General features: G+C 56.5%; 1 protein-coding gene across 4 annotated transcripts in view; it reads right to left on the minus strand.

The window, feature by feature from the left end:
* PEPD (peptidase D) overlaps positions 1 to 18,123 on the minus strand; it is a 137,624-nt gene extending 119,501 nt beyond the window's left edge. For 2 of the 4 annotated variants that reach the window (XM_077982062.1, XM_001108725.5), the window contains exons 1-3: positions 18,076 to 18,123; positions 8,216 to 8,399; positions 6,648 to 6,775 (exon numbers count right to left, since the gene is read on the minus strand). In XM_077982062.1, coding sequence (XP_077838188.1) covers positions 6,648 to 6,775; positions 8,216 to 8,399; positions 18,076 to 18,092 — 329 coding nt within the window. In that variant the 5' untranslated portion in view covers positions 18,093 to 18,123. Of the gene's footprint in view, positions 1 to 6,647; positions 6,776 to 8,215; positions 8,400 to 17,968 lie in introns of all 4 variants that reach the window. The other 2 variants (XM_077982061.1, XM_077982063.1) reach the window with 2 other exon arrangements.
* Between the last annotated feature and the right edge of the window lie 1,879 nt (positions 18,124 to 20,002).

Consider the following 20,002-nt stretch of genomic DNA (forward strand, 5'->3'; position numbering starts at 1 on the left):
CACCACACAGAGCAGACACAAGGAGTCCTCTAGAAAATGAAATTTCAAAGAGCAGGTCTTGCCGGCTGGCTGACCACCTGCATGCGGTTAATGAATAAGTAATAGGGCCAAATTACAGCCGTCACCATCCATTTCCCGCAGCCCGGCCTGCCTTCAGCTACAAACAACGCTGCCGACTCTCACTCTGCTCACCACAGAAGGCAGTGGCACTTGCTCCGCGGTGAAAGCCGGCAGCCATCCAAGGATGTCATCAGCTGGTCAGCGACAAAAGCAGACCTCGCCACAGTGACGCAGGTGCCTACGCCCAAAGACCACTCCCCGAGCAAGGCTTCCTCGCAGGGGCGCAGAGGGGACAGCGCTGCCCGGCAGGCTGGAGACCAGGTCCAGTGACCAGGCCTGCCCAGGGTCAGCGCCTCAAACCGCCCGGACAGCAGCTGAAGGAGCTCTTCAGCCCCTTCTCAGAGGCCTGCACGGCAAAGAGGGCCCCCCACACCCTGCCGATCATGGGGAGCGTGGGAGGGAGGCACCAGAGAGGCTGGGGAAGCCTCGATCCGCCGGACACTTGGTGGGGCAGAGCTGGAAAAACATACCACACACAACACACCCTCATCACAAACACCCTACACACCACACGCACCCACACACAACACAGCACACTCACACCCACCACACCCCCATCACAAACACCGCACACGCTACTCACACACCCACACACACCCCCATCACAAACACCCTGCCCACTACACACACACACCCTCATCACAAACACCCTACACACCACACGCACCCACACACAACACAGCACACTCACATCCACCACACCCCCATCACAAACGCCCTACATACTACACACACACCCACACACACCCCCATCACAAACACCCTACACACTACACACACACACCCTGATCACAAACACCCTACACACCACACGCACCCACACACAACACAGCACACTCACACCCACCACACCCCCATCACAAACACCGCACACGCTACTCACACACCCACACACACCCTCATCACAAACACCCTACCCACTACACACACACACCCTCATCACAAATACCCTACACACCACACGCACCCACACACAACACAGCACACTCACATCCACCACACCCCCATCACAAACGCCCTACATACTACACACACACCCACACACACCCCCATCACAAACACCCTACACACTACACACACACACCCTGATCACAAACACCCTACACACCACACGCACCCACACACAACACAGCACACTCACACCCACCACACCCCCATCACAAACACCGCATACGCTACTCACACACCCACACACACCCCCATCACAAACACCCTACCCACTACACAAACACACCCTCATCACAAATACCCTACACACCACATGCACCCACACACAACACAGCACACTCACACCCACCACACCCCCATCACAAACACCGCACACGCTACTCACACACCCACCACACCCCCATCACAAACACCCTACACACTACACACACACACCCTCATCACAAACACCCTACACACCACACGTGCCCACACACAACACAGCACACTCACACCCACCACACCCCCATCACAAACGCCCTACACACTACACACACACCCACACACACCCCCATCACAAACACCCTACACACTACACACACACACCCTCATCACAAACACCCTACACACCACACGTGCCCACACACAACGCAGCACACTCACACCCACCACACCCCCATCACAAACGCCCTACACACTACACACACACACACACACACCCCCATCACAAACACCCTACACACTACACACACACCCTCATCACAAACACCCTACACATCACACGCACCCACACACAACACAGCACACTCACACCCACCACACCCCCATCACAAACACCACACATGCTACTCACACACCCACACACACCCTCATCACAAACACCCTACACACTACACAAACACACCCTCATCACAAATACCCTACACACCACATGCACCCACACACAACACAGCACACTCACACCCACCACACCCCATCACAAACACCCTACATACTACACACACACCCACACACACCCCCATCACAAACACCCTACACACTACACACACACCCTCATCACAAACACCCTACACACCACACGCACCCACAAACAACACAGCACACTCACACCCACAGCCCATCACACACACCCTACATATTACACACACACACACCCCCCATCACAAACACCCTACATACTACACACACACACACCCTCATCACAAACATCCTACACACCACACACACCTGCACACAACACAGCACACTCACACCCACCACACCCCCATCACAAACACCCTACACACTACTCACACACCCACACACCCACCACACCATCACAAACACCCTACCTACTACACACACACACCCTCATCACAAACACCCTGCACACCACATGCACACCCACGCACAACACAGCACACTCACACCCACCACACCCCATCACAAACACCCCACACACTACTCACACACCCACACACCCACCACACCATCACAAACACCCTACCTACTAAACACACACACCCTCATCACAAACACCCTACACACCACACACACCACAAACACAGCAATGCCCCCCACACGCAACATACTCTACATGCATCACACACCTCACACACACCCCCCACATACGTCCTCTCCACATCACATCCATACCTACCCACCCCTCCACATGCACCACACCACACACAGGTATGCACTCCATATGCACACACAGCCCCCCACACATACACCATACATGTGCAAACCCTCCCACCATACCCACATCCATCTCTCACACAAGATGTGGGTATGGCCCTGGGAAGGCTGAGTGCCCCTCCCTGCATACCACAGCCAGGGACGGAACAGGGTACAAAGTACAAAGGTTCCAGGAGGGCCCCCTGACCTGGTCAAAGAGGCTCCCCAACTCTGGGCTCTGAAGCTGCATGGGGCGCTGACTCACACAGGCCCACAGCCAAAGCCATCCTCCACTAAGCCCGACTCCGATGAAAAATGATGGGAAACGCTCTCACATCAAAAAGACACCACACACTGTTGTGAGCAGAGACTCGGAATAAAAATGCATTCAAAACTACCACCCTCCTCGTCCCAGAACGGGCCTGGAGTGAGGAGTGGGCCGGCCTCAGGCTGCCCACGGCCCCAGGTGTCTGCAACCCTGACAACAGCAAGACCGTTTCCGCAGGAAGTGGCAGATCTTGCAGACGGGGGTGTCGTTTCCCTGGGCGACTTTGGATCGCAGTATCTGCCAGATGGATTTTCAAAAACCATCAGATAGGGACTCAAAAGGAAGCTGAGGAGCTGAAGGTCAAATGTGCAGTCTGGTGGGTTTTGCTTGCAAAGGCCAGGTACTCCCGTCAGCCTCGCTCCCAGTGCCCTATTGATTTCAGGAGCAGCTGGAAGCAGCCGTACGCAATCAGATCTGGCCACTCCCCAGCTCCAGTCCCACACAGTCAACCTCGCCACCACTGCTCTGTTACAACTGAGCTTTGTCTCCCGAGGGCTCAGGATGTGGAGATTCAGACAGGGTCACCCCAGGGCAGAGGAATGGACAGGCCTGCTGGGGGTGGCTGTAGTAGGGAACCAGGATGGCAGGACACAAGGGTCTACCTCTCAGCTATGGGGCCAGAAGCCCCCTTGGGATGAAGGTTGCCTGATCTGACCTGCGCAGCATGCACACAGAGGAGGCATCCGCCCTGACTGCCAAGCTGCTTCTCTGAGCAGTGGGACATGTCAACAGGCTCTGAGCCAGCAGTGAGGGCCATGAGGAGGATGAGAGGGCAGCCAGGTCAAAACTGCAGGTGTCACCCAGAGTCAAGGATCCCCTGGCACAGGAGCCCTCACTCGTCCTGAGGTGTGCCACTTGCAAGAAAGTGCACTCAGCAAGAAAGGCTGAGGCCACAACTCTGCTCTGGGTGGAGAGAGGATGCTGGGAGAATCCTCCTGCAGAAAGCAAACCTAAACTCTTCGTCACTGCTGTCCCAGCTACAATGGCTGCGGAATAAACCACCCTAACATTTAATGGAGTGCAAAACCACCGATCATGTTCATGGACTCTGAAGGTCGGGAACTCAGACCGAGCCCAGAGAGGACAGCAAAGCTCTGCTCCACATCTAGGACCTCAGCAGGTGGAAGGCTGGGGCTCGGAACCACCTGGGGCTCGTGCACACTGGCGGCTGGTGCTGCTGGCGGCTGGGGTCCCCCTGTGGGGAGTCTGTGCTTCCTCATGATGTGGCGGGTGGGTTCCCAGGGCAAGCACCCCACGGGAGAGAACCAGGTGGAAGCCACAGTGCAGTTTACAGTCAAGCCTCAGATGTCACCCAGCAGTACTGCCACCTGGTCATGAGGCCCAGACCTGGGTCAGGCGGGAGGGAAATAGATGTCACCTGCAGACAGCGAGTGTCCAGAAACACTGCTGTGGCCATTTTTGGACAAGACAATCTCCCTCCTGGAACCATCCCTGCCTCATGTCAGTGTCACAGATATAACCACCACCACAGTGGCCAGCACTGTAACTCCAGTCCTGGGGGGCTTCCAGAGCGGCATCACAGGGAAGGAACTGGAGCCCCAAACACGACCAGACCCACTCGCAGGCCCCACGGCCCCTCAGAAGCCACACTGAGCGAGCAGGCAAGCTCAGCCTCCGACTGCAGCTCCAGCAACACCTGGCGGCAGGACCTGCACGGGTCATGCTACCATGCTGAGCCATTTCCTCTTTTCTAACAGGGCAGTCATAAGGATTCCACTGGGAATGAGATGAAGGTCGACAGTAAAGATCACAACAGGATGGGAAGGCACCGTCAGGTGAGGGCCTCCGAGCGGCAGCCCAGTAGAAGCCCCAAAGGCACTCGGCCCGGGTGTGTCCACTCCGTGCCCTTCTTCCCAGGGGCTGAGCCAGGAGATCACCCCCAGGAGAAACAGCCCTCTTTTCTGCTGCTGCCAATTGTGCTCCTGGCTGAGTCCTGCCCAGCAATGATGCCAGTCTTGCCAGGCTGGGATCCTGCCAAGCAGCCTAAGAGCAGAATGATCACCAACTTGTAAGCCCGAACCCCCCTCCCTGAGACAGCAGGAGCAGCACACACCACAGCCAACGAAGGCAGAAACGGAATCTGCACTGAAGGAAGGGTGAGGGGAGGGTGGCGCTGGAAGCAGGGGAAGCCCCACTGTGGCCCCGGCCCTCGGCACAGAGCCCAGTCCCTGTGGCAGCCAGGGGCCTTGTCACTCAAACCAGTCACAGCCTCTCCAGCCAACCTGGTAATGAGCGTTCTGGGGCACCAGGCAGCAAAGGCTGCAATTTATACATTAGCCCAGAAAAATCACTCTCCAGGCGGAGATGACACACAGCGAGGCGGCCAGCATTTAGCAGGATCCTCTGATCACCTCAAACCTCCCTGGTTAAGTACAGCGTCCACCCCAGCACCTCTGAGCAGGCAAAACAGCTCCTCGGGGGTGGGGGAACCTGGAACAGCAGGCACCGTGGAGGGTGGAGGAAGGTGCACCGCAGCCCAAGCCTCTGCTCCATCTCACACGTGGGCCAGGAGGGCAGGGCCTGCGCTGTGTGCAGAGGCAGGCAGCAAATAACACACCCAGCATATCAGCAACAGGTCTCGGAAAGGCGGTCCCCCAACCCCAACCCAACTCACCACCCTCAGGCACGCAAAGGGCCATGCCACACCTGTCAATGCCATGCAGGAGTGACGGCCTCCCAGGGCCAAAGCCTCAGACGTTTTCACAGAGCGAGGAAGCTAGAATTTCAGGAGTAACAAACTGCACTTCTAAACAAACAAGGCCCCCAGCTGACAGGGCTGTGATGAGTGGAGGAACACCATGGTTCTCGGTCTCGAGTCGAATTAGAAAAAATGACATGGACACACATGGAGTGGTTTTAAGGAGTGGAGAGTTTAATAGACAAGAAGGAAGGGAGAAGACAGAAGGAAGAAGGTCCTCCGTACAGAGACAGAGGAAGGGGGACTCCAAAGCTGAAAGAGGAGGCCCCCAAGTGCAGTGGCCACCAGCCAGGTATATATGCAGAGGCTGGGGGAGGTGGTGTCTGATTTGCATAGGGCTCGGGGATTGGTTTGACCAAGCATGTTATTCACATAGCCCACGAAAAAGCTGGCCCTCCCACCCTAGCCTTTTAATATGCAAATGCAGGGTGCCATGGATGTTCTACACATGTGGGGATACATGGGGGCAGCCATGTTGCCAGGAACGTGTGGGGCAAGGGCAAGAAGGCCTTGGGAATCGCCATGTTGGGTGGACCCAGTTTCTAATGGCCTGCATCTGCATATCAAAGGTTGCCCGCCTGGCTTTAGGAGCTGGGGCTTTACCAGAAAACTTCCCAAGGACCCCTTTTCCTCTCTGTCTACCTAAAATAATTTCTTAGTAACTCCTACGACACAGTTGTACTCCAGCTGTAACATCCCTTCCCAACCAAGGGTGCAGGGCTCTGGTGCGAGGCAGGCTGTCACAGCCCTGACCGCATGCCCTTCCTCCTGTAGTTCTTCCCTACTCCCCATCCCCAGGCCCAGCCCGGCCCTCCCATCCCACCTCCCCTCCACCTCCCCTCCCCACCGCTGGCCCGTGGTTGGTAGCCGCGGTGCCCCAGCCAGGCTGCTCCTTACTTTCCCATCCAGGTGGCATGGCTGGCAGGAAGCCTGGGCACAAACAGGGTCGACTTCCCAGTGTCAACATCAATGACGCCGTAGCAGCCTGGCTCAGTGACACCGAACGCCCAGTGAAAAAAGGACTCCTGTGGCAGGAACAAGAACTCTTGTTAGCCAGTGGAATGTGAGGTGCAAGGAGGCACCGGTGGCTGCATCGCAGCACCCCAGAGAGCCAGCTCAGACCGACAGCCTCTTGCAACTTACCCCAGCCCCAGACATCCCTTCCCCTCAGCACCCGACTCCCTGGCTCATCCTCCCGTGGTTTGGCAAAGGGCAACCTGGCAGCTCCTCCACCCTGCTGGGAGCCCTCCCTGATGCTGCAGGTTTCGGGTATGTGCCCGAGCCCCCCTGTATTCCCACCCCCTAGGCCCATGACAGGGCGCCCAGCACCACCACACATCCAGCTCAGCCCTGCCTCTCTGCCACGTGCAGGCAGGCAAGACGCTCCCCAGATTCCAATGCCCAGGCCGGATATCTGCACGGAATGGATTCCTCCATTTAGGACTTCTTACTTCCCTCTCCCACCCCCGGGGCGGCTGATGACTTCAGTGTTTAGGGACGAATGCTGCGCTAAAAGGACGTCACATAGGTATGGTGGAGGAGGATCTCTTCCAAAATTAGCCTAGCATACCATCAGAAAGGGAGCCAACAGCTGAATTTAGGAAATCGGTTTTTAAGCCGCAGAATATTTAAACCTGGAGAAGCATCAAGACTGGCCAGAGAAAACTTATTTAGACCGCCATGTCTCTCACAGCCATAGGACTGCAGGCTTGCAGCTGTGTGAACAATGGAGCAGACAGACGGGACCCTTCCGGCAGAAGCTGCTTTTCGTAAAGAAAAAAATTGTCTGCGGTCGCTCAGCAATGGGTCTCAGCCCATCTGTGGGGTGCTGGGGCAACAGGGTTCAGCTAGGGAAGCCATGCCTTCCCATATTCTCTCCACACCCGGCTCCCCTTCACATTCCCATCTCTCTTCTTGCCAGGATGCCGCATGGACACATTCCCTAGGCTCTGCCCGCCCCAGAGAGGTTCTGAAGTTCCCGCTGTGATCAGGCTCCAGCTCTGGGCATGGCAGCGGGGAGAAAATAGCACTACATTTAGAGATGGAAGACGAGGTTCTAATCCCAGCTCCACCTCTTGGCAAGTCATTTTCCCTCTGAGCCTCAGTTTTCTCATCTGCAAAATGGGTGTAATGCTAAGATCTGTGAAAGTGGGCCAAGCTCAGGGCCTCACAGTCTTCCTGGGTGGGTATCCTCACGTTCCTGTACCTGGGGACTGAGTGCTGCCAGTGACTCTCAGCCATGGCCACCATGACCAGGCTGGTTGCCTGCAGGTGGGCCACCCGCCGCCCCACATCTTCAAGTTCTACATCTTCAAGGAGCCCCTGGACCACTTCCCAGGCGAGGAAACGGAGGCTCAGGGAGGGCCACAAAAGGCAGCTCTGGCCAAGCTGGGGCCTCCAACTCCTGCTCAGGCAAGCGGCCCCATCACAGGCCTGCTCACCTGCAGCCAAGGGGGCAGGCTCACCTGGCGGAAGAGGACCCCGGTGTCGGTGCAGTAGCGCTGAGTCTCCTCCCCGCCCTGCAGGACCACGACAGAGCCGGCCTGCACAGCGGGGTTCTTCCGCAGCCGCTCACACAGGCGCTGCCGGTTCAAGGCAAAGAGCGCCAGCGGCACCTTCAGGGTTTCATTCCCCAGCCAAAACGAGGGTCTGCAGAGGCAAGAGCACACACAGCCACACAGGCCTCTGTTAGCATCTCCAAGCATGCCCACACCTGAGATCGGGGTGACCGGAGGCCCGAGCCTGCCATGGGACCCCCATCAGCACAGGGCAAGCTGCCCGAGCTCTACCTGCTTTTGACCCAGAAATAGCTCCTCACTGGTCCCCCTGAGGACCACAGGGGCTTGTCTCCCCTCCATCATCCATGCTGTCCTGACTCCACCCCCCTGCTCCTCTGCCCCCCAACCAACTGCCCAGCAGGCCACAGGGACTGCACACTCCTGAATCTGCAGCAGGTCCCCAGTCCTGCTGCATTGGTGCCCATGACCCTGGGGGCCACTCTCTCTGTGGAAACCCTCCCCAACAGCAGCTGGCCCAGGCTCCCTACCAGCCAGGCCCCCAGCTCCCAGCTCAACCTCCCTGCTGGAGCCCAGCTTGGCCCAACCCTGGGGCCTCTTCCCTAACCGGCTCCTTCCCTCAGCTCAACTGAGCTCACCCAGTCCCTCAGCTCAAAGGACCATCTCCATCTGCAGACCAATGACGTCCGGCTCCAGACTCACAGACCCATCGGCTACCCTCAGCAGGCAGAAGATGGCCCTGAACCAAAGCCGCTCCTCCCCAGCCTCCCCCGACACAAAGCACCTGCGCCTGGACAGTCCTGCAGGCCATCCTGACCTCCTATCTCATCCCACCTCCTGGCCACCAGCAAGGTCTGGACTCTACCCTCAATGCACATCCCCATCCCCAGGGCCACCGCCCCATGTCCCGTCTGGACAACTGCAGGCAACTCTCAGTGGCGCTCTTGGCCCCAGCTTCCCCACAGCCTAGTCTGCACCTTCTGCCAGAATGGCCCTTTCGAAATGCCAATCCCAGCACACACTCCCTGCCCGACCCCGTGCTGGCTGGCTTCTCTGAGTGCAGACTTCACTCCCCAGCCACGAGGGATCCAGGCCCCCAGTTCACCCTTGGTTTCCTCTGCTGCAGCACGGGCATCCTCGCTCATCGCTAAACAGCCAGAACACTCCAGCCTTTGCCGCTGCGGTGCCCTGTGGGGAATGCTCTTCCCAAGGGCCCTTTTACCCAGCCTCTGCAGAAATGCCCCTTTCCTACCCACCCCACCCCCCAGCTCTCTTCACGTCTCTCTAGAATCCCATCACTCTTCATTTATTTGTTTGCTGGCCCTCCGGGTAACATGTAAGCTTCCTCAAGGCAGGGACAGAGCAGGTGTCGGCATCTATGGAATGAATGAATAAACAGACAGTGGTCCCAGCAAGCAGGCTGGAGGCCGGGGCGGGCGTGGAGAGACAATGGGGATGAGGTGGAGGAGGAGTAAGCAGGGGCGGGGTATGCAGGAGGGAGCCCCTGCAGGCTCTCCAGCCAGGGGACAGTGGGTGGGCACGGAGGTCAAGGAGGCAGGGACGTTCCAGAGCTGGTGAGAGCAGAGAGGGCTGCTCAGGAACTGCAGTGAAGCTGCGGATGAAACCTGCCCTCACAGTGCAGCACCGTGAAGCTGCCTGGGGCACCTCTTACACTCACCTCACATGGGACCCTCAGAGGCCCTGACCCTCTTGCCAGGGTCACACAAGCAGGTGACACCTCCTGCACATCTTGGCTCCAATACGACCTTCTCAGGATGGTCTTCCCCAGCCTCCCTCTTTGAACCTGCAACTCTTCTCCTTGCCCAACCCCCTACTAGTCCCTGGCCTGAGGTTTCCCCACTTGCTCTCCAGATACACCCCCCTGCACTGTGCCCAGAGGCTGACCCACCCAACCTCCTCAGCGTGCACGCTGCCTCCTGCCTCCAGGCGTGCTGAGCCTATGGCAGGCACAAGAGGCTGGGGGCAGGAGGAGGAGGAGGAGGAGGACAGTGGATCCACTCCCCTGGCTCCCTCCCTGGGGACCCTGGAACTAAACAGCTGGGGGCACCTCTCCATCCAGGGCCACTGCTCTGATGAGGCCACCCTGCCCCACAGCACGGCCCTTGCTGGGTTTCTGACCAGGTTCCCCACTCTTCTTTCCTGGGTTCCCCTAACGTGCGCACAGCTCTGCATATTGTCCCCACTCTCCACTCTCCTTAGTGGCCCCCTGGAGTAAACACCTAATGTGGGGCCAGGTCCCTGGCCAAGACAACGCTTAGCACTCAGCACCTTCCAACCTAAACGCAGTGGGTGCTGCCTGGTGCTTCCTGGTGTTCTCCAGTCCACCCCCTCGGGTGGAAACACTGGGAGATGGAGCTCCAGGTTGCCTCGGTCACTGCCATGCCCTCACCTGGCACCTTGCCCGACACACAGCAAATGCTCAACACATATCTGCTGAATGACACACAGGGCCACACACACAGCTGTGGGATGAGAAGATGCCACATCAGCCGCAGCGGGGCAGGAAGCAGCCCTGGAGCCCCAGCCCGCCCAGGAAGGGTAGAGGGTCAGAAGCAGCCGCACATGCTGACATAACCAGAGCCCCCTCCCGCTCCCCCACATGCCCTTCCTACCCTCCCAGGAGGGTGAACAGGTGGCTGGGTGGACACCAGCAGCCAGAGCTTCCTCTGGGCTGGGGCTGCTTTTCTGCCACACTCAGCCATCGGGATGAAAGGGCAGAGGGAAGTCGGTGAGAGTTTGTAAACATGACCACATCCCAGATGGCCATGCCGTCGGGAACTGAAAGTGCAGTCACCAGCACCTTGTGCTCACATGTCCCCCACAGCCTCCCACGCCCTTTCCCTTCACTCGGGAAAGCCCATGGTGGGATGGGCACAGGGGCAAAACTTATCTCTGCAGAGTCCCCAACAGCACAGGGGCAATGACACTGAGGACCTGCTATGGACAGCCTCAGCAACAGCCGTCGAACAGCATGACCAGCCGAAAATGCCCATCCTCAGCCACCAGCCTGGCCCCCACCTGCAATGCTCGAAGAAGGGCTGGCCTTCCCCTTGTTCAGAACCTTCTGAGAGACTGAAATTTCTCAGGGCACACGGACTGGGATCCCAAGGGCTGAGCAGAAAACTTGATAAGCCACCTTCTCCTTGAGCACTCAGCTGCCACTGCAAAGAAAATCTACAGGCCGGGCGCAGTGGCTCACGCCTGTAATCCCAGCACTTTGGGAGGCCGAGGCGGGCGGATCACAAGGTCAGGAGATCGAGACCACGGTGAAACCCCGTCTCTACTAAAAATATAAAAAATTAGCCGGGCGCGGTTGTGGGCGCCTGTAGTCCCAGCTACTCGGGAGGCTGAGGCAGGAGAATGGCGTGAACCCGGGAGGCGGAGCTTGCAGTGAGCCGAGATCGCGCCACTGCACTCCAGCCCAGGCTGGGCGACAGAGCGAGACTCCGTCTCAAAAAAAAAAAAAAAAAAAAAAGAAAATCTACAACCACAGCCGGGCGCGGTGGCGGGCGCCTATAGTCCCAGCTACTCAGGAGGCTGAGGCAGGAGAATAGCATGAACCAGGGAGTTGGAGCTTGCAGTGAGCTGAGATCCAGCCACAGCACTCCAGCCTGGGCGACAGAGCGAGACTCCGTCTCAACAACAAAAAAAAAAAAATCTACAACCATGCTTACTTCTCCACAGGGCTCCGCCAGAACAGAACCCACCCTGTGCAGGGCTCTGGGCATGAGAAGGGCTAGCCTGAGCCACGAGGCAGGGCAATACGCTACAGTCATTAATTACAAGACACCAAGGAATAAAGTTTTATAGAGACATGCCCTTTGATTTCTCATGGCAGAAACCAAACCCCCAGAGAGACTGTCAGGCTCAGAGCCAACGCAGATGAATTCTTCCTGCAAATTCAGCAAATGCAGCACCAATAAAACATCTCCAACAGGTTTCTGCTGCAGCTTTCGTTAAGTGGCACCCGGAATTTAAAAGGCAAAAGCCATTATCATCCCCAGGTCCCAAGAAAATAAGCCATGCTTTGCTGCAGACAGACAGGGCACAAGAGCTCCAGAGCCTCAGAGACCCACAGAACAAGTCTCGGAGACCCAGAGGCCAGGTTCCCCGCTGCCCTGGCAACAACCAAGACCCGGTCAGCAGCCCGGGACCAAGAACAGAGTGACCGAGACTGAGGCCAGTCCCCAAGGAGGGTAGGATGCCACTGCCCCTGCAAGCCGCCCCTGTCTCCATACAACCCACACCCCCGTGTCAGTACCGGGCCACCCTCTCCTTAACAGCCAACTGCAGGGCTCTTACCTAAGGCCTAGGGACCCCCAAGGATTCATCCTCAAAATCAGGGGCTCCATCTACCTGGATGGGAAAAAGCTATACCTTTATTTTCTCTAACCTCCAATTCAAATTTACATTTTCTTCAATTATTCACATAAGTAACAAACTACTCAGTGTCAGCAATGCATGTTAATCTGTCACCAGCAAAAATCAAAGGTATTTTAATATCACATTATTGCTGTTGCAGTATCTCGAAATATCACTTTGCACCTCACAACTTCAAAATTAAAGTAGTTGGGCCAGGCGCAGTGGCTCATGCCTATAATCCCAGCACTGTGGGAGGCAGGAATTTGAGACCAGAATGGGCAACATGGCAAAACCCCATCTCTACCGAAAACACAAAAATTAGCCAGGAATGGTGGCTTGTGGTTGCGGTCCCAGCTACCCGGGAGGCTGAGGCGGGAGGATTGCTTGAGCCCTGGAGGCAGAGACTACAGTGAACAGAGGTCCCAACACTATACTCCAGCCTGGGGGACAGGGCAAGACCCTGTCTCAAATTTATGTAACATTTTGATAACTGTATTTCCAAATAATTGGGTTTTATTTTTGAAATATTCTGTACTTATTTCATGCATTTAAAAACATTATGCCAGCCAGGCACGGTGGCTCACACCTATAATCCCAACATTTTGGGAGGCCAACACGGGCGAACCACCTGATGTCAGGAGTTCGAAACCAGCCTGGCCAACATAGTGAAACCCTGTCTCTACTAAAAATACAAAAATTAGCCGGGCATAGTGGCGCACACCTATAATCCCAGCCACTCGGGAGGCTGAGGCAGGAGAATCACTTGAACCTGGGAGGCAGAGGTTGCAGTGAGCCGAGATCAAGCCACTGCACTCCAGCCTGGGCGACAGAGCCAGACTCCCTCTCAAAAAAAAAAAAAAAAAAAAAAAAAACATGATGCCAAGAATGGTGCGTAGGTTTCACTGATGCCCGTGGGGTCCACCACACAGACAAGGAAAAATCTCTGCACTAGAATGTGGAGTCACTGGCCAGGCGCGGTGGCTCACGCCTGTAAACAAGGCACTTTGGGAGGTTGAGGTGGGTGGATCACGAGGTCAGGAGTTCGAGACCAGCCTGGCCAACATAATGAAACCCCATCTCTACTAAAACTACAAAAAAAATGGCCAGGCGTGGTGGCAGGCACCTGTAATCCCAGCTCCTCAGGAGGCTGAGGCAGAAGAACCGCTTGAACCCGGCAGGCGGAGGTCGCAGTGAGCCGTGATCATGCCATTGTACTCCAGCCCGGGTGACAGTGCAAGACTCCTTCTCAGAAAAAAAAAAAGAATATGGAGCCACTTCTAGATAGGGCCACACCGCTAAACTCCCAGCAGGAGAGGCCAGCCAAGGACCAGCCACCTCCTCCCCTCAGCCTCCAGCGTGGGGCCAGGCACCAGACAGACGCTCGGGCAGCCCACTGGGTGTCTGACCGTAAGCGCCAAGCTGGAGAGGGTTGCCACAGCCGGAGAGGACCTTGAGGCAACTGACCAGCATCTTCCACCTTGCACCTCTCAGCATACACAGAAACCAAGAGAGGGCTGTGTGGAGTCAGGACCTGGAGAAGAGCCAGGGAAGGACACTCAGTGGCCAGCCTGCCTCCCACAAGCCCACCCATCCCCAGCCCCCAGAGTCGGCCTGAGTCTTCTGCTCCTGGAGCGCAAGGTTCACATTAGGGTGGGGTCGGGCTCGTGACCCACAATCTGAGTCCTGCAGCAGACTCTCCAGAAGAATGCTGACTCCAGTGTAACCTATGGCCCAACAGGTACACGCCCAGGGCAGCTCACCTATTGCCTCTTTCTGGCTCTGCAACAGCTCCTGGGAGCCACTCAGTGAAAGAATTAAAGCTATTTCTTCATCCTATTCCTCGGAATTCTGTCACCGTGACTCCTTCCCTCAATCACTAGGAGTCTCCCAGGAAAGCACGATGGGATGCTGTACTAATTTAGAGTAAATCCCCTTTTCATTCATTTCACCAAGCACCGATCACAGGGCAGCCACAGACTGGCCCTGAGGGTACAACAGAACCCCTGGGCTCTAAGGATGCTAAGAGAGGCATGAAGGGAAGTAACTCCTAACCCACAATGGGCAGACGTGGAAATGTGTCCTGCTGGGGAGAAAACCGAGTGCTCTGGAGTTCTGAGCACTAAGCCTTTACCGGAGGGCTGGGAAAGGCTTCTGGGAAAGGGAACCATCTGAGCTGGGCCTGCAAAAATGTGAACAATCACACAGAGGACAAGAGCATTCCAGGGATAGCGGGTGAGTGTGCAAGGGAAGAAAGGAATGGAAAAAGCCATGTGGGGGAGCAGATGCAGACAGGTCTGGCTGGAGCTGAGATATTTCAAATTATCAACCCTGTCTGTGGAATGCTCAAAGCATGGCTCAAGGAGACAGCAGTGCCACCAAGTGCCATGGGATAGGGACCCCTCTCCATGAGGGGATGGGAGGTGACGTCACAGCACTCTGTCTCAACCTGAAGCCTATACCCAGACTAGCAAGAGAAAGTAGGATCAACCCTGAAACACTCCCAGAGTAGATTCTTGAGTTTCAAATTGAATCTGAGATGCTAGTTTAGGGCTTCCCCTACTCCCCAAACCCAAATCATATGGGGCACACCCCAGTCACCTGGAACTCTCATGGACACCTTCTGTCCCAGGCTCTGGTAGGATTCTAAAGACAACTAAATCCAACTCCCAGGGAGCCCATGGCCACGGCCGTGACTTGCTGGCGTCATGCCTCGTTATGCCTGACTCTATGATCTGTCCTGTGGGTGCAGCTGGGAGCTGAGCCGGAAACATACTTAATCGATCTGCTCTTAAGGAAGCCACTGGGGTCAACCTCAGGCTCAAAGTACCCACGGGAAAGCCCCATACCAGACTGGGATGGCTCTTCCCTAAGAAGACTGCCAGGCTCTGGAAGCTCCCACACCCTCTCAATAGCACACCTCTCTAAGACTTGCCTGTCAGGCCTCTGAGCCCAAGCCAAGCCATCGCATCCCCTGTGACTTGCACATTTACGCCCAGATGGCCTGAAGTAACTGAAGAATCATAAAAGAAGTGCAAATGCCCTGCCTCGCCTTAAACGATGACATTCCACCACAAAAGTGAAAATGGCCGGTCCTTGCCTTAAGCAATGATATTATCTTGTGAAATTCCTTTTCCTGGCTCATCCTGGCTCAAAAAGCTCCCCCACTGAGCACCTTGTAACCCCCACTCCCACCCGCCAGAGAACAAGCCCCCTTTGACTGTAATTTTCCTTTACCTACCCAAATCCTATAAAACGGCCCCGCCCTTATCTCCCTTCGTTCTCTTTTCGGACTCAGCCCGCCTGCACCCCGGTGAAATAAGCAGCCATGTTGCTCACACAAAGTCTGTTTGGTGGTCTCTTCACATGGACGCGCATGACACTGCCACTCTGTTTTGCCTCCCTCACCCACCCTGTGTGGTGGCCCAGAGAATTCGTTCTGCTAGAAAAGCTCTCATTCTGGGACCAGGCGCGGTGGCTCACACCTGTAATCCTAGCACTTTGGGAGGCCAAGGTGGGTGGATCACCTGAGGTCAGGAGTTCGAGACCAGTCTGGCCAACATGGTGAAACCCCATCTCTACTGAAAATACAAAAAATGAGCTGGGCGTGGTGGCACAAGCCTGTAATTCCAGCTACTCGGGAGGCTAAGGCAGAAGAATCACTTGAACCCGGGAGGCAGAGGTTGCAGTGACCCAAGATCGTGCCGCTGCACTCCAGCCTGGGCAACAAGAGCAAAACTCCGTCTCAAAAAAAACAAAAACAAAAAAAGAAAGAGAAAAAGAAAAGCTCTCATTCCAGGATCCAGTCAGTTCCAGACTTGCTCCCATCCAGACATCAGCTTGGTTCCTGCAGGAGAGCAGCAGGTCTCAGGCCAGCTTGGAGTCCTGAACCCAAATGCAACCCCTGGCACTCCCTGTGAGCACCAAGCCAGCCTAAACAGAGAGACAGCACACCCACAGCTAGGCACCAGCCTGCTCATTCTACCCTTTAAAAGGGTCACAGGCTGGATTCAAAGATCTGACCCTGAGTTCCTTGACACCCATCTGAGACTTTGTCTGCACTGTTCTCTACCCAAAGGGAGTCTCATTGCTGAAGGATAAGCACAAAAGTTATCCAGGGAGTGAAGCCTTCCCGCACTTTCCCTGAGCTCAGAGTCCATGTCCCTCCTTTGCAAATGCCAACACCACAGGCAAGCAGATGGATGACAGAGTCCCATGTGTCCATCTGCTCCAGTGGCCTGTGAGTACCTAAGGGAAGGCCCAATGCTATTCCCAGAATACAGCAGGTGCCCACAGAATGTTTGATTTGTATGTTCTAAGCTCCCTCAACCGTGGGGGCCAACTGAGAACCCACTTTCTGTTGCCATTTTCCCCGCATCTTAAAAAGAGAGATGCATTCAGTCCACTAGATTCCCCCATTCTGACCTCAGTTTCCAACCTGGCATCTGAAATACTGCCCCCTCCTACACCAAGCCCCTTCTACCCCACTGAGCCACCAGACCCACACCTTCTCCCACTGAACCCACACATAGCTCAGGGGAGCCTACTCTTTTAAAACAGATCCAGCAGCTTGTAACAAAACCCTTCCAGCCCCTCAGGGCAAAGTCTGAAGAATCCACCTGGAATACCACACCTTCCAGCCCCAGGCATGCACCCCTGTCCCCAGAACACTCTGAACTCTCAACCTTTGTCCCTTACCCTGGGCTCAGATGCTCCCTATCTGGGAGATTCCGCCCAACGCTCCGGTAAACCCATCTGTCCACCCTTCCTCCCACTAGGACCACTCAGCCTTCTTTCATTCAGCCCAGTATGGAGCACCTACTGTGTGCAAGGCACTAGGCTAGTGAGAACCAGGTTAACGAACCTGCCCTTGCACTCTAAATGCAGAGAAAATGATGAACAAATACAAACAATGCTCTATATAGTTTATCAGGTAATGAGAAGGGCACAAAAAGTGGGATAGATGGTTAGAGAAGGATTCCCTGAGGAGGTGACATTTGGCCCCTGAAAGAAATGTGGACGTGCCCTGCGGGGAAAAGGGAATTCCAAGTCCGTCTCAAATACCGCCTCCTCCGGGAAGCCCCCGGTGCCTGCGGTCCTCGCAACACCGCCCTCCCACCTGGGGGTCTTGGCAGCCAACATGCGTGTCGACCCCAGCCCCCACCGCAGCCGCACACAGTGGGGCCGCCAGACGCGCGCAGATAGGGCCTGAGCCAGTCAGGAGGGTGGAGAGGGGCTGCGGGCCCCGCGCTGACCCTGACTCGGAGCGTGAAGCTCGCCGACCGGCGCTCGGACTCTGGGCCGACGGGAAGAGGCACCTACCCGCGGCATTCAGCGAGCCCGGTTGGGGCTCTCACCCGCGGTCCGTCCGGGACACCCATGCCCCTCTCTACGCCAGCGGGAAAGAGCGAGGGAGGTGCAGTACTCACCCGGTGGCCGCCGCCATATTCGCCCGGCACCGGCGTCACGTGCAGTGCGGCGTCAGCTGAGCCCCTCCGGATCCCAATGCGTGGGGCGGGGTGAGAGCAGGGAATGGGCGGGGCAGGGGGTGGGGCCGGGAGTCCTGGACCCACCTCCTCCAGAGCCAAACCCCGCGGTACGGGAAGGGGCGGTACCTGGGGAGGGGCGGATCCCTGAAGGGGCGGGGCTCCCGGAGAGGGGCGGGCCCAAGAGCGCGACCAGCATAAATAGGCGGGCTGCCTACAGGAGACAGTAGGTAGGGGTAGTGGGCAGCATCTTCCTCTTTTGCGTGGTGGGAGGGAGGTCCTGAAGCAGAGGACACCTTGATTCTGGTTCAGCCCCCGATCTGGCGTCCCAGCCAACCCGGGAGAATAACACATAGGAATAAAAAAACCACGTGGGAGGAGAGGAGGGAGACTGACTCAGGCTAGGATCGGGGCAGAGGTGGTGATTTTTGTTTAAGAAGGGAAAGGGCTTGAGCAAAGGCCGGGAGGGCAACTGGAGGACTCTAAAGGTGCAGCGGCCCGAAGAGTGTGCGCGAGAGAGGGGCAGCCTAAGGGAAGTAAGGGCCAGACCCTGCGGGGCCTCCGCTATGGGGCCTGTGAGTTAAGTCTGGTAGGATCTTTTCTAGGTTTCCTGGGCTGCCGAATGGAGAAGCTGGAGGAAGGGAAGCCAGGGAGGAGGACAGGCGAGAAGTGGGCACAGCCGAGAAGGGTATAGGAAGGAGAGTCTGCCAGAAGGCTTACTTCTCTGCCCCACTGGGCACTGGTACTGGGTGCAGAGTCCTACAGAGAAGGGGTAGGGACCCTGCAGCAGACGCTGCCCTCCCTACAGCCAACACGGTCAGGGCATTACAGGCACGGCCCAAATGCGTTGCACATGTGAGCTCATAGAAACCTCACCACAGCCCTATGAGGTCAAGACTATGTTTAAGTCTATTTTACAGATGAGGAAACTGAGGCCAGACAGTGCTCACACGGGGGCTGAGCTCATGAAGCCATACCCTGAGGAGTGACCTCATTGCCCATGTGAAGGAAGGGGGCCCCATACTGTTGGGGGAGGGCATCCCTGGCACCCGGGGCCACACAAGGGTGTACAGATGTCTGTGGACAGGTGGATGGGTGGCCCAGGTAGGCCTGTGGGGCTCCTGACCCCAGCCTGCCACTGTCCCACAGCTGGAAGTGGCTTCTGATCAAAGGCTGTGGATTGGGGGATGCTTCTTGTTTCTTTATTGAGACAATGATGTGGGTCACCATGGCCAGGCTGGTGGGAGCCAGGGGCTATGACTGGAGAAGCAGCTGCTGTTTGTCCCCATGAAGCAGGGAGGAGAATAGGCCCCTTAAATCAGAAGAAGGGAGGCAGCCATAAGCAGGGTAGTTAAGAGCATGCAGCACGGTTACCTGGAAGCCCAGTACCATCCCTGCTGTCCCCATGTCAGGGGGGAGCTAATGGGGCCACCTCACCGGGCTGCTAGAGGGTTTCAGGTTTCACACTCAAACCTGCAGGCACAGTCCATAGAGGCCAAAGCTGCCAGGAGGATGGTGGCCCCTCCAGATAGCCCCTCCCACCTCCCAGACCCAGATAAGGAAAATGAGAGCTAATGGAAGAGGGGGGACTCATCCCTTCTACCCCTTCCCACAACACATGGGCAATTTGCAGGGGTCCCTGACCTCCAGGCAAGGTCCAAGAGGAGCTCTCTCCACCCTCTTGCCAGTTTCCAGGGAGGAGAACAGAGGTAAGGATTCACACCCCACTGCCTGGCCCAGGGGCCCTGAGAACTTGGAACACCCCCCCCCATTAAGCAGTAGCTCCGCCTTCAGCTTAAGAAACTCAACTCCCTAATAAGTGGCACTTAAAAATATATATGTAATAACAAAGGGTGAGCAGAATGAGCTT

The sequence above is a fragment of the Macaca mulatta genome, chromosome 19 (genome assembly GCF_049350105.2).
Source record: "Macaca mulatta isolate MMU2019108-1 chromosome 19, T2T-MMU8v2.0, whole genome shotgun sequence".
NCBI lineage: Eukaryota > Metazoa > Chordata > Mammalia > Primates > Cercopithecidae > Macaca > Macaca mulatta.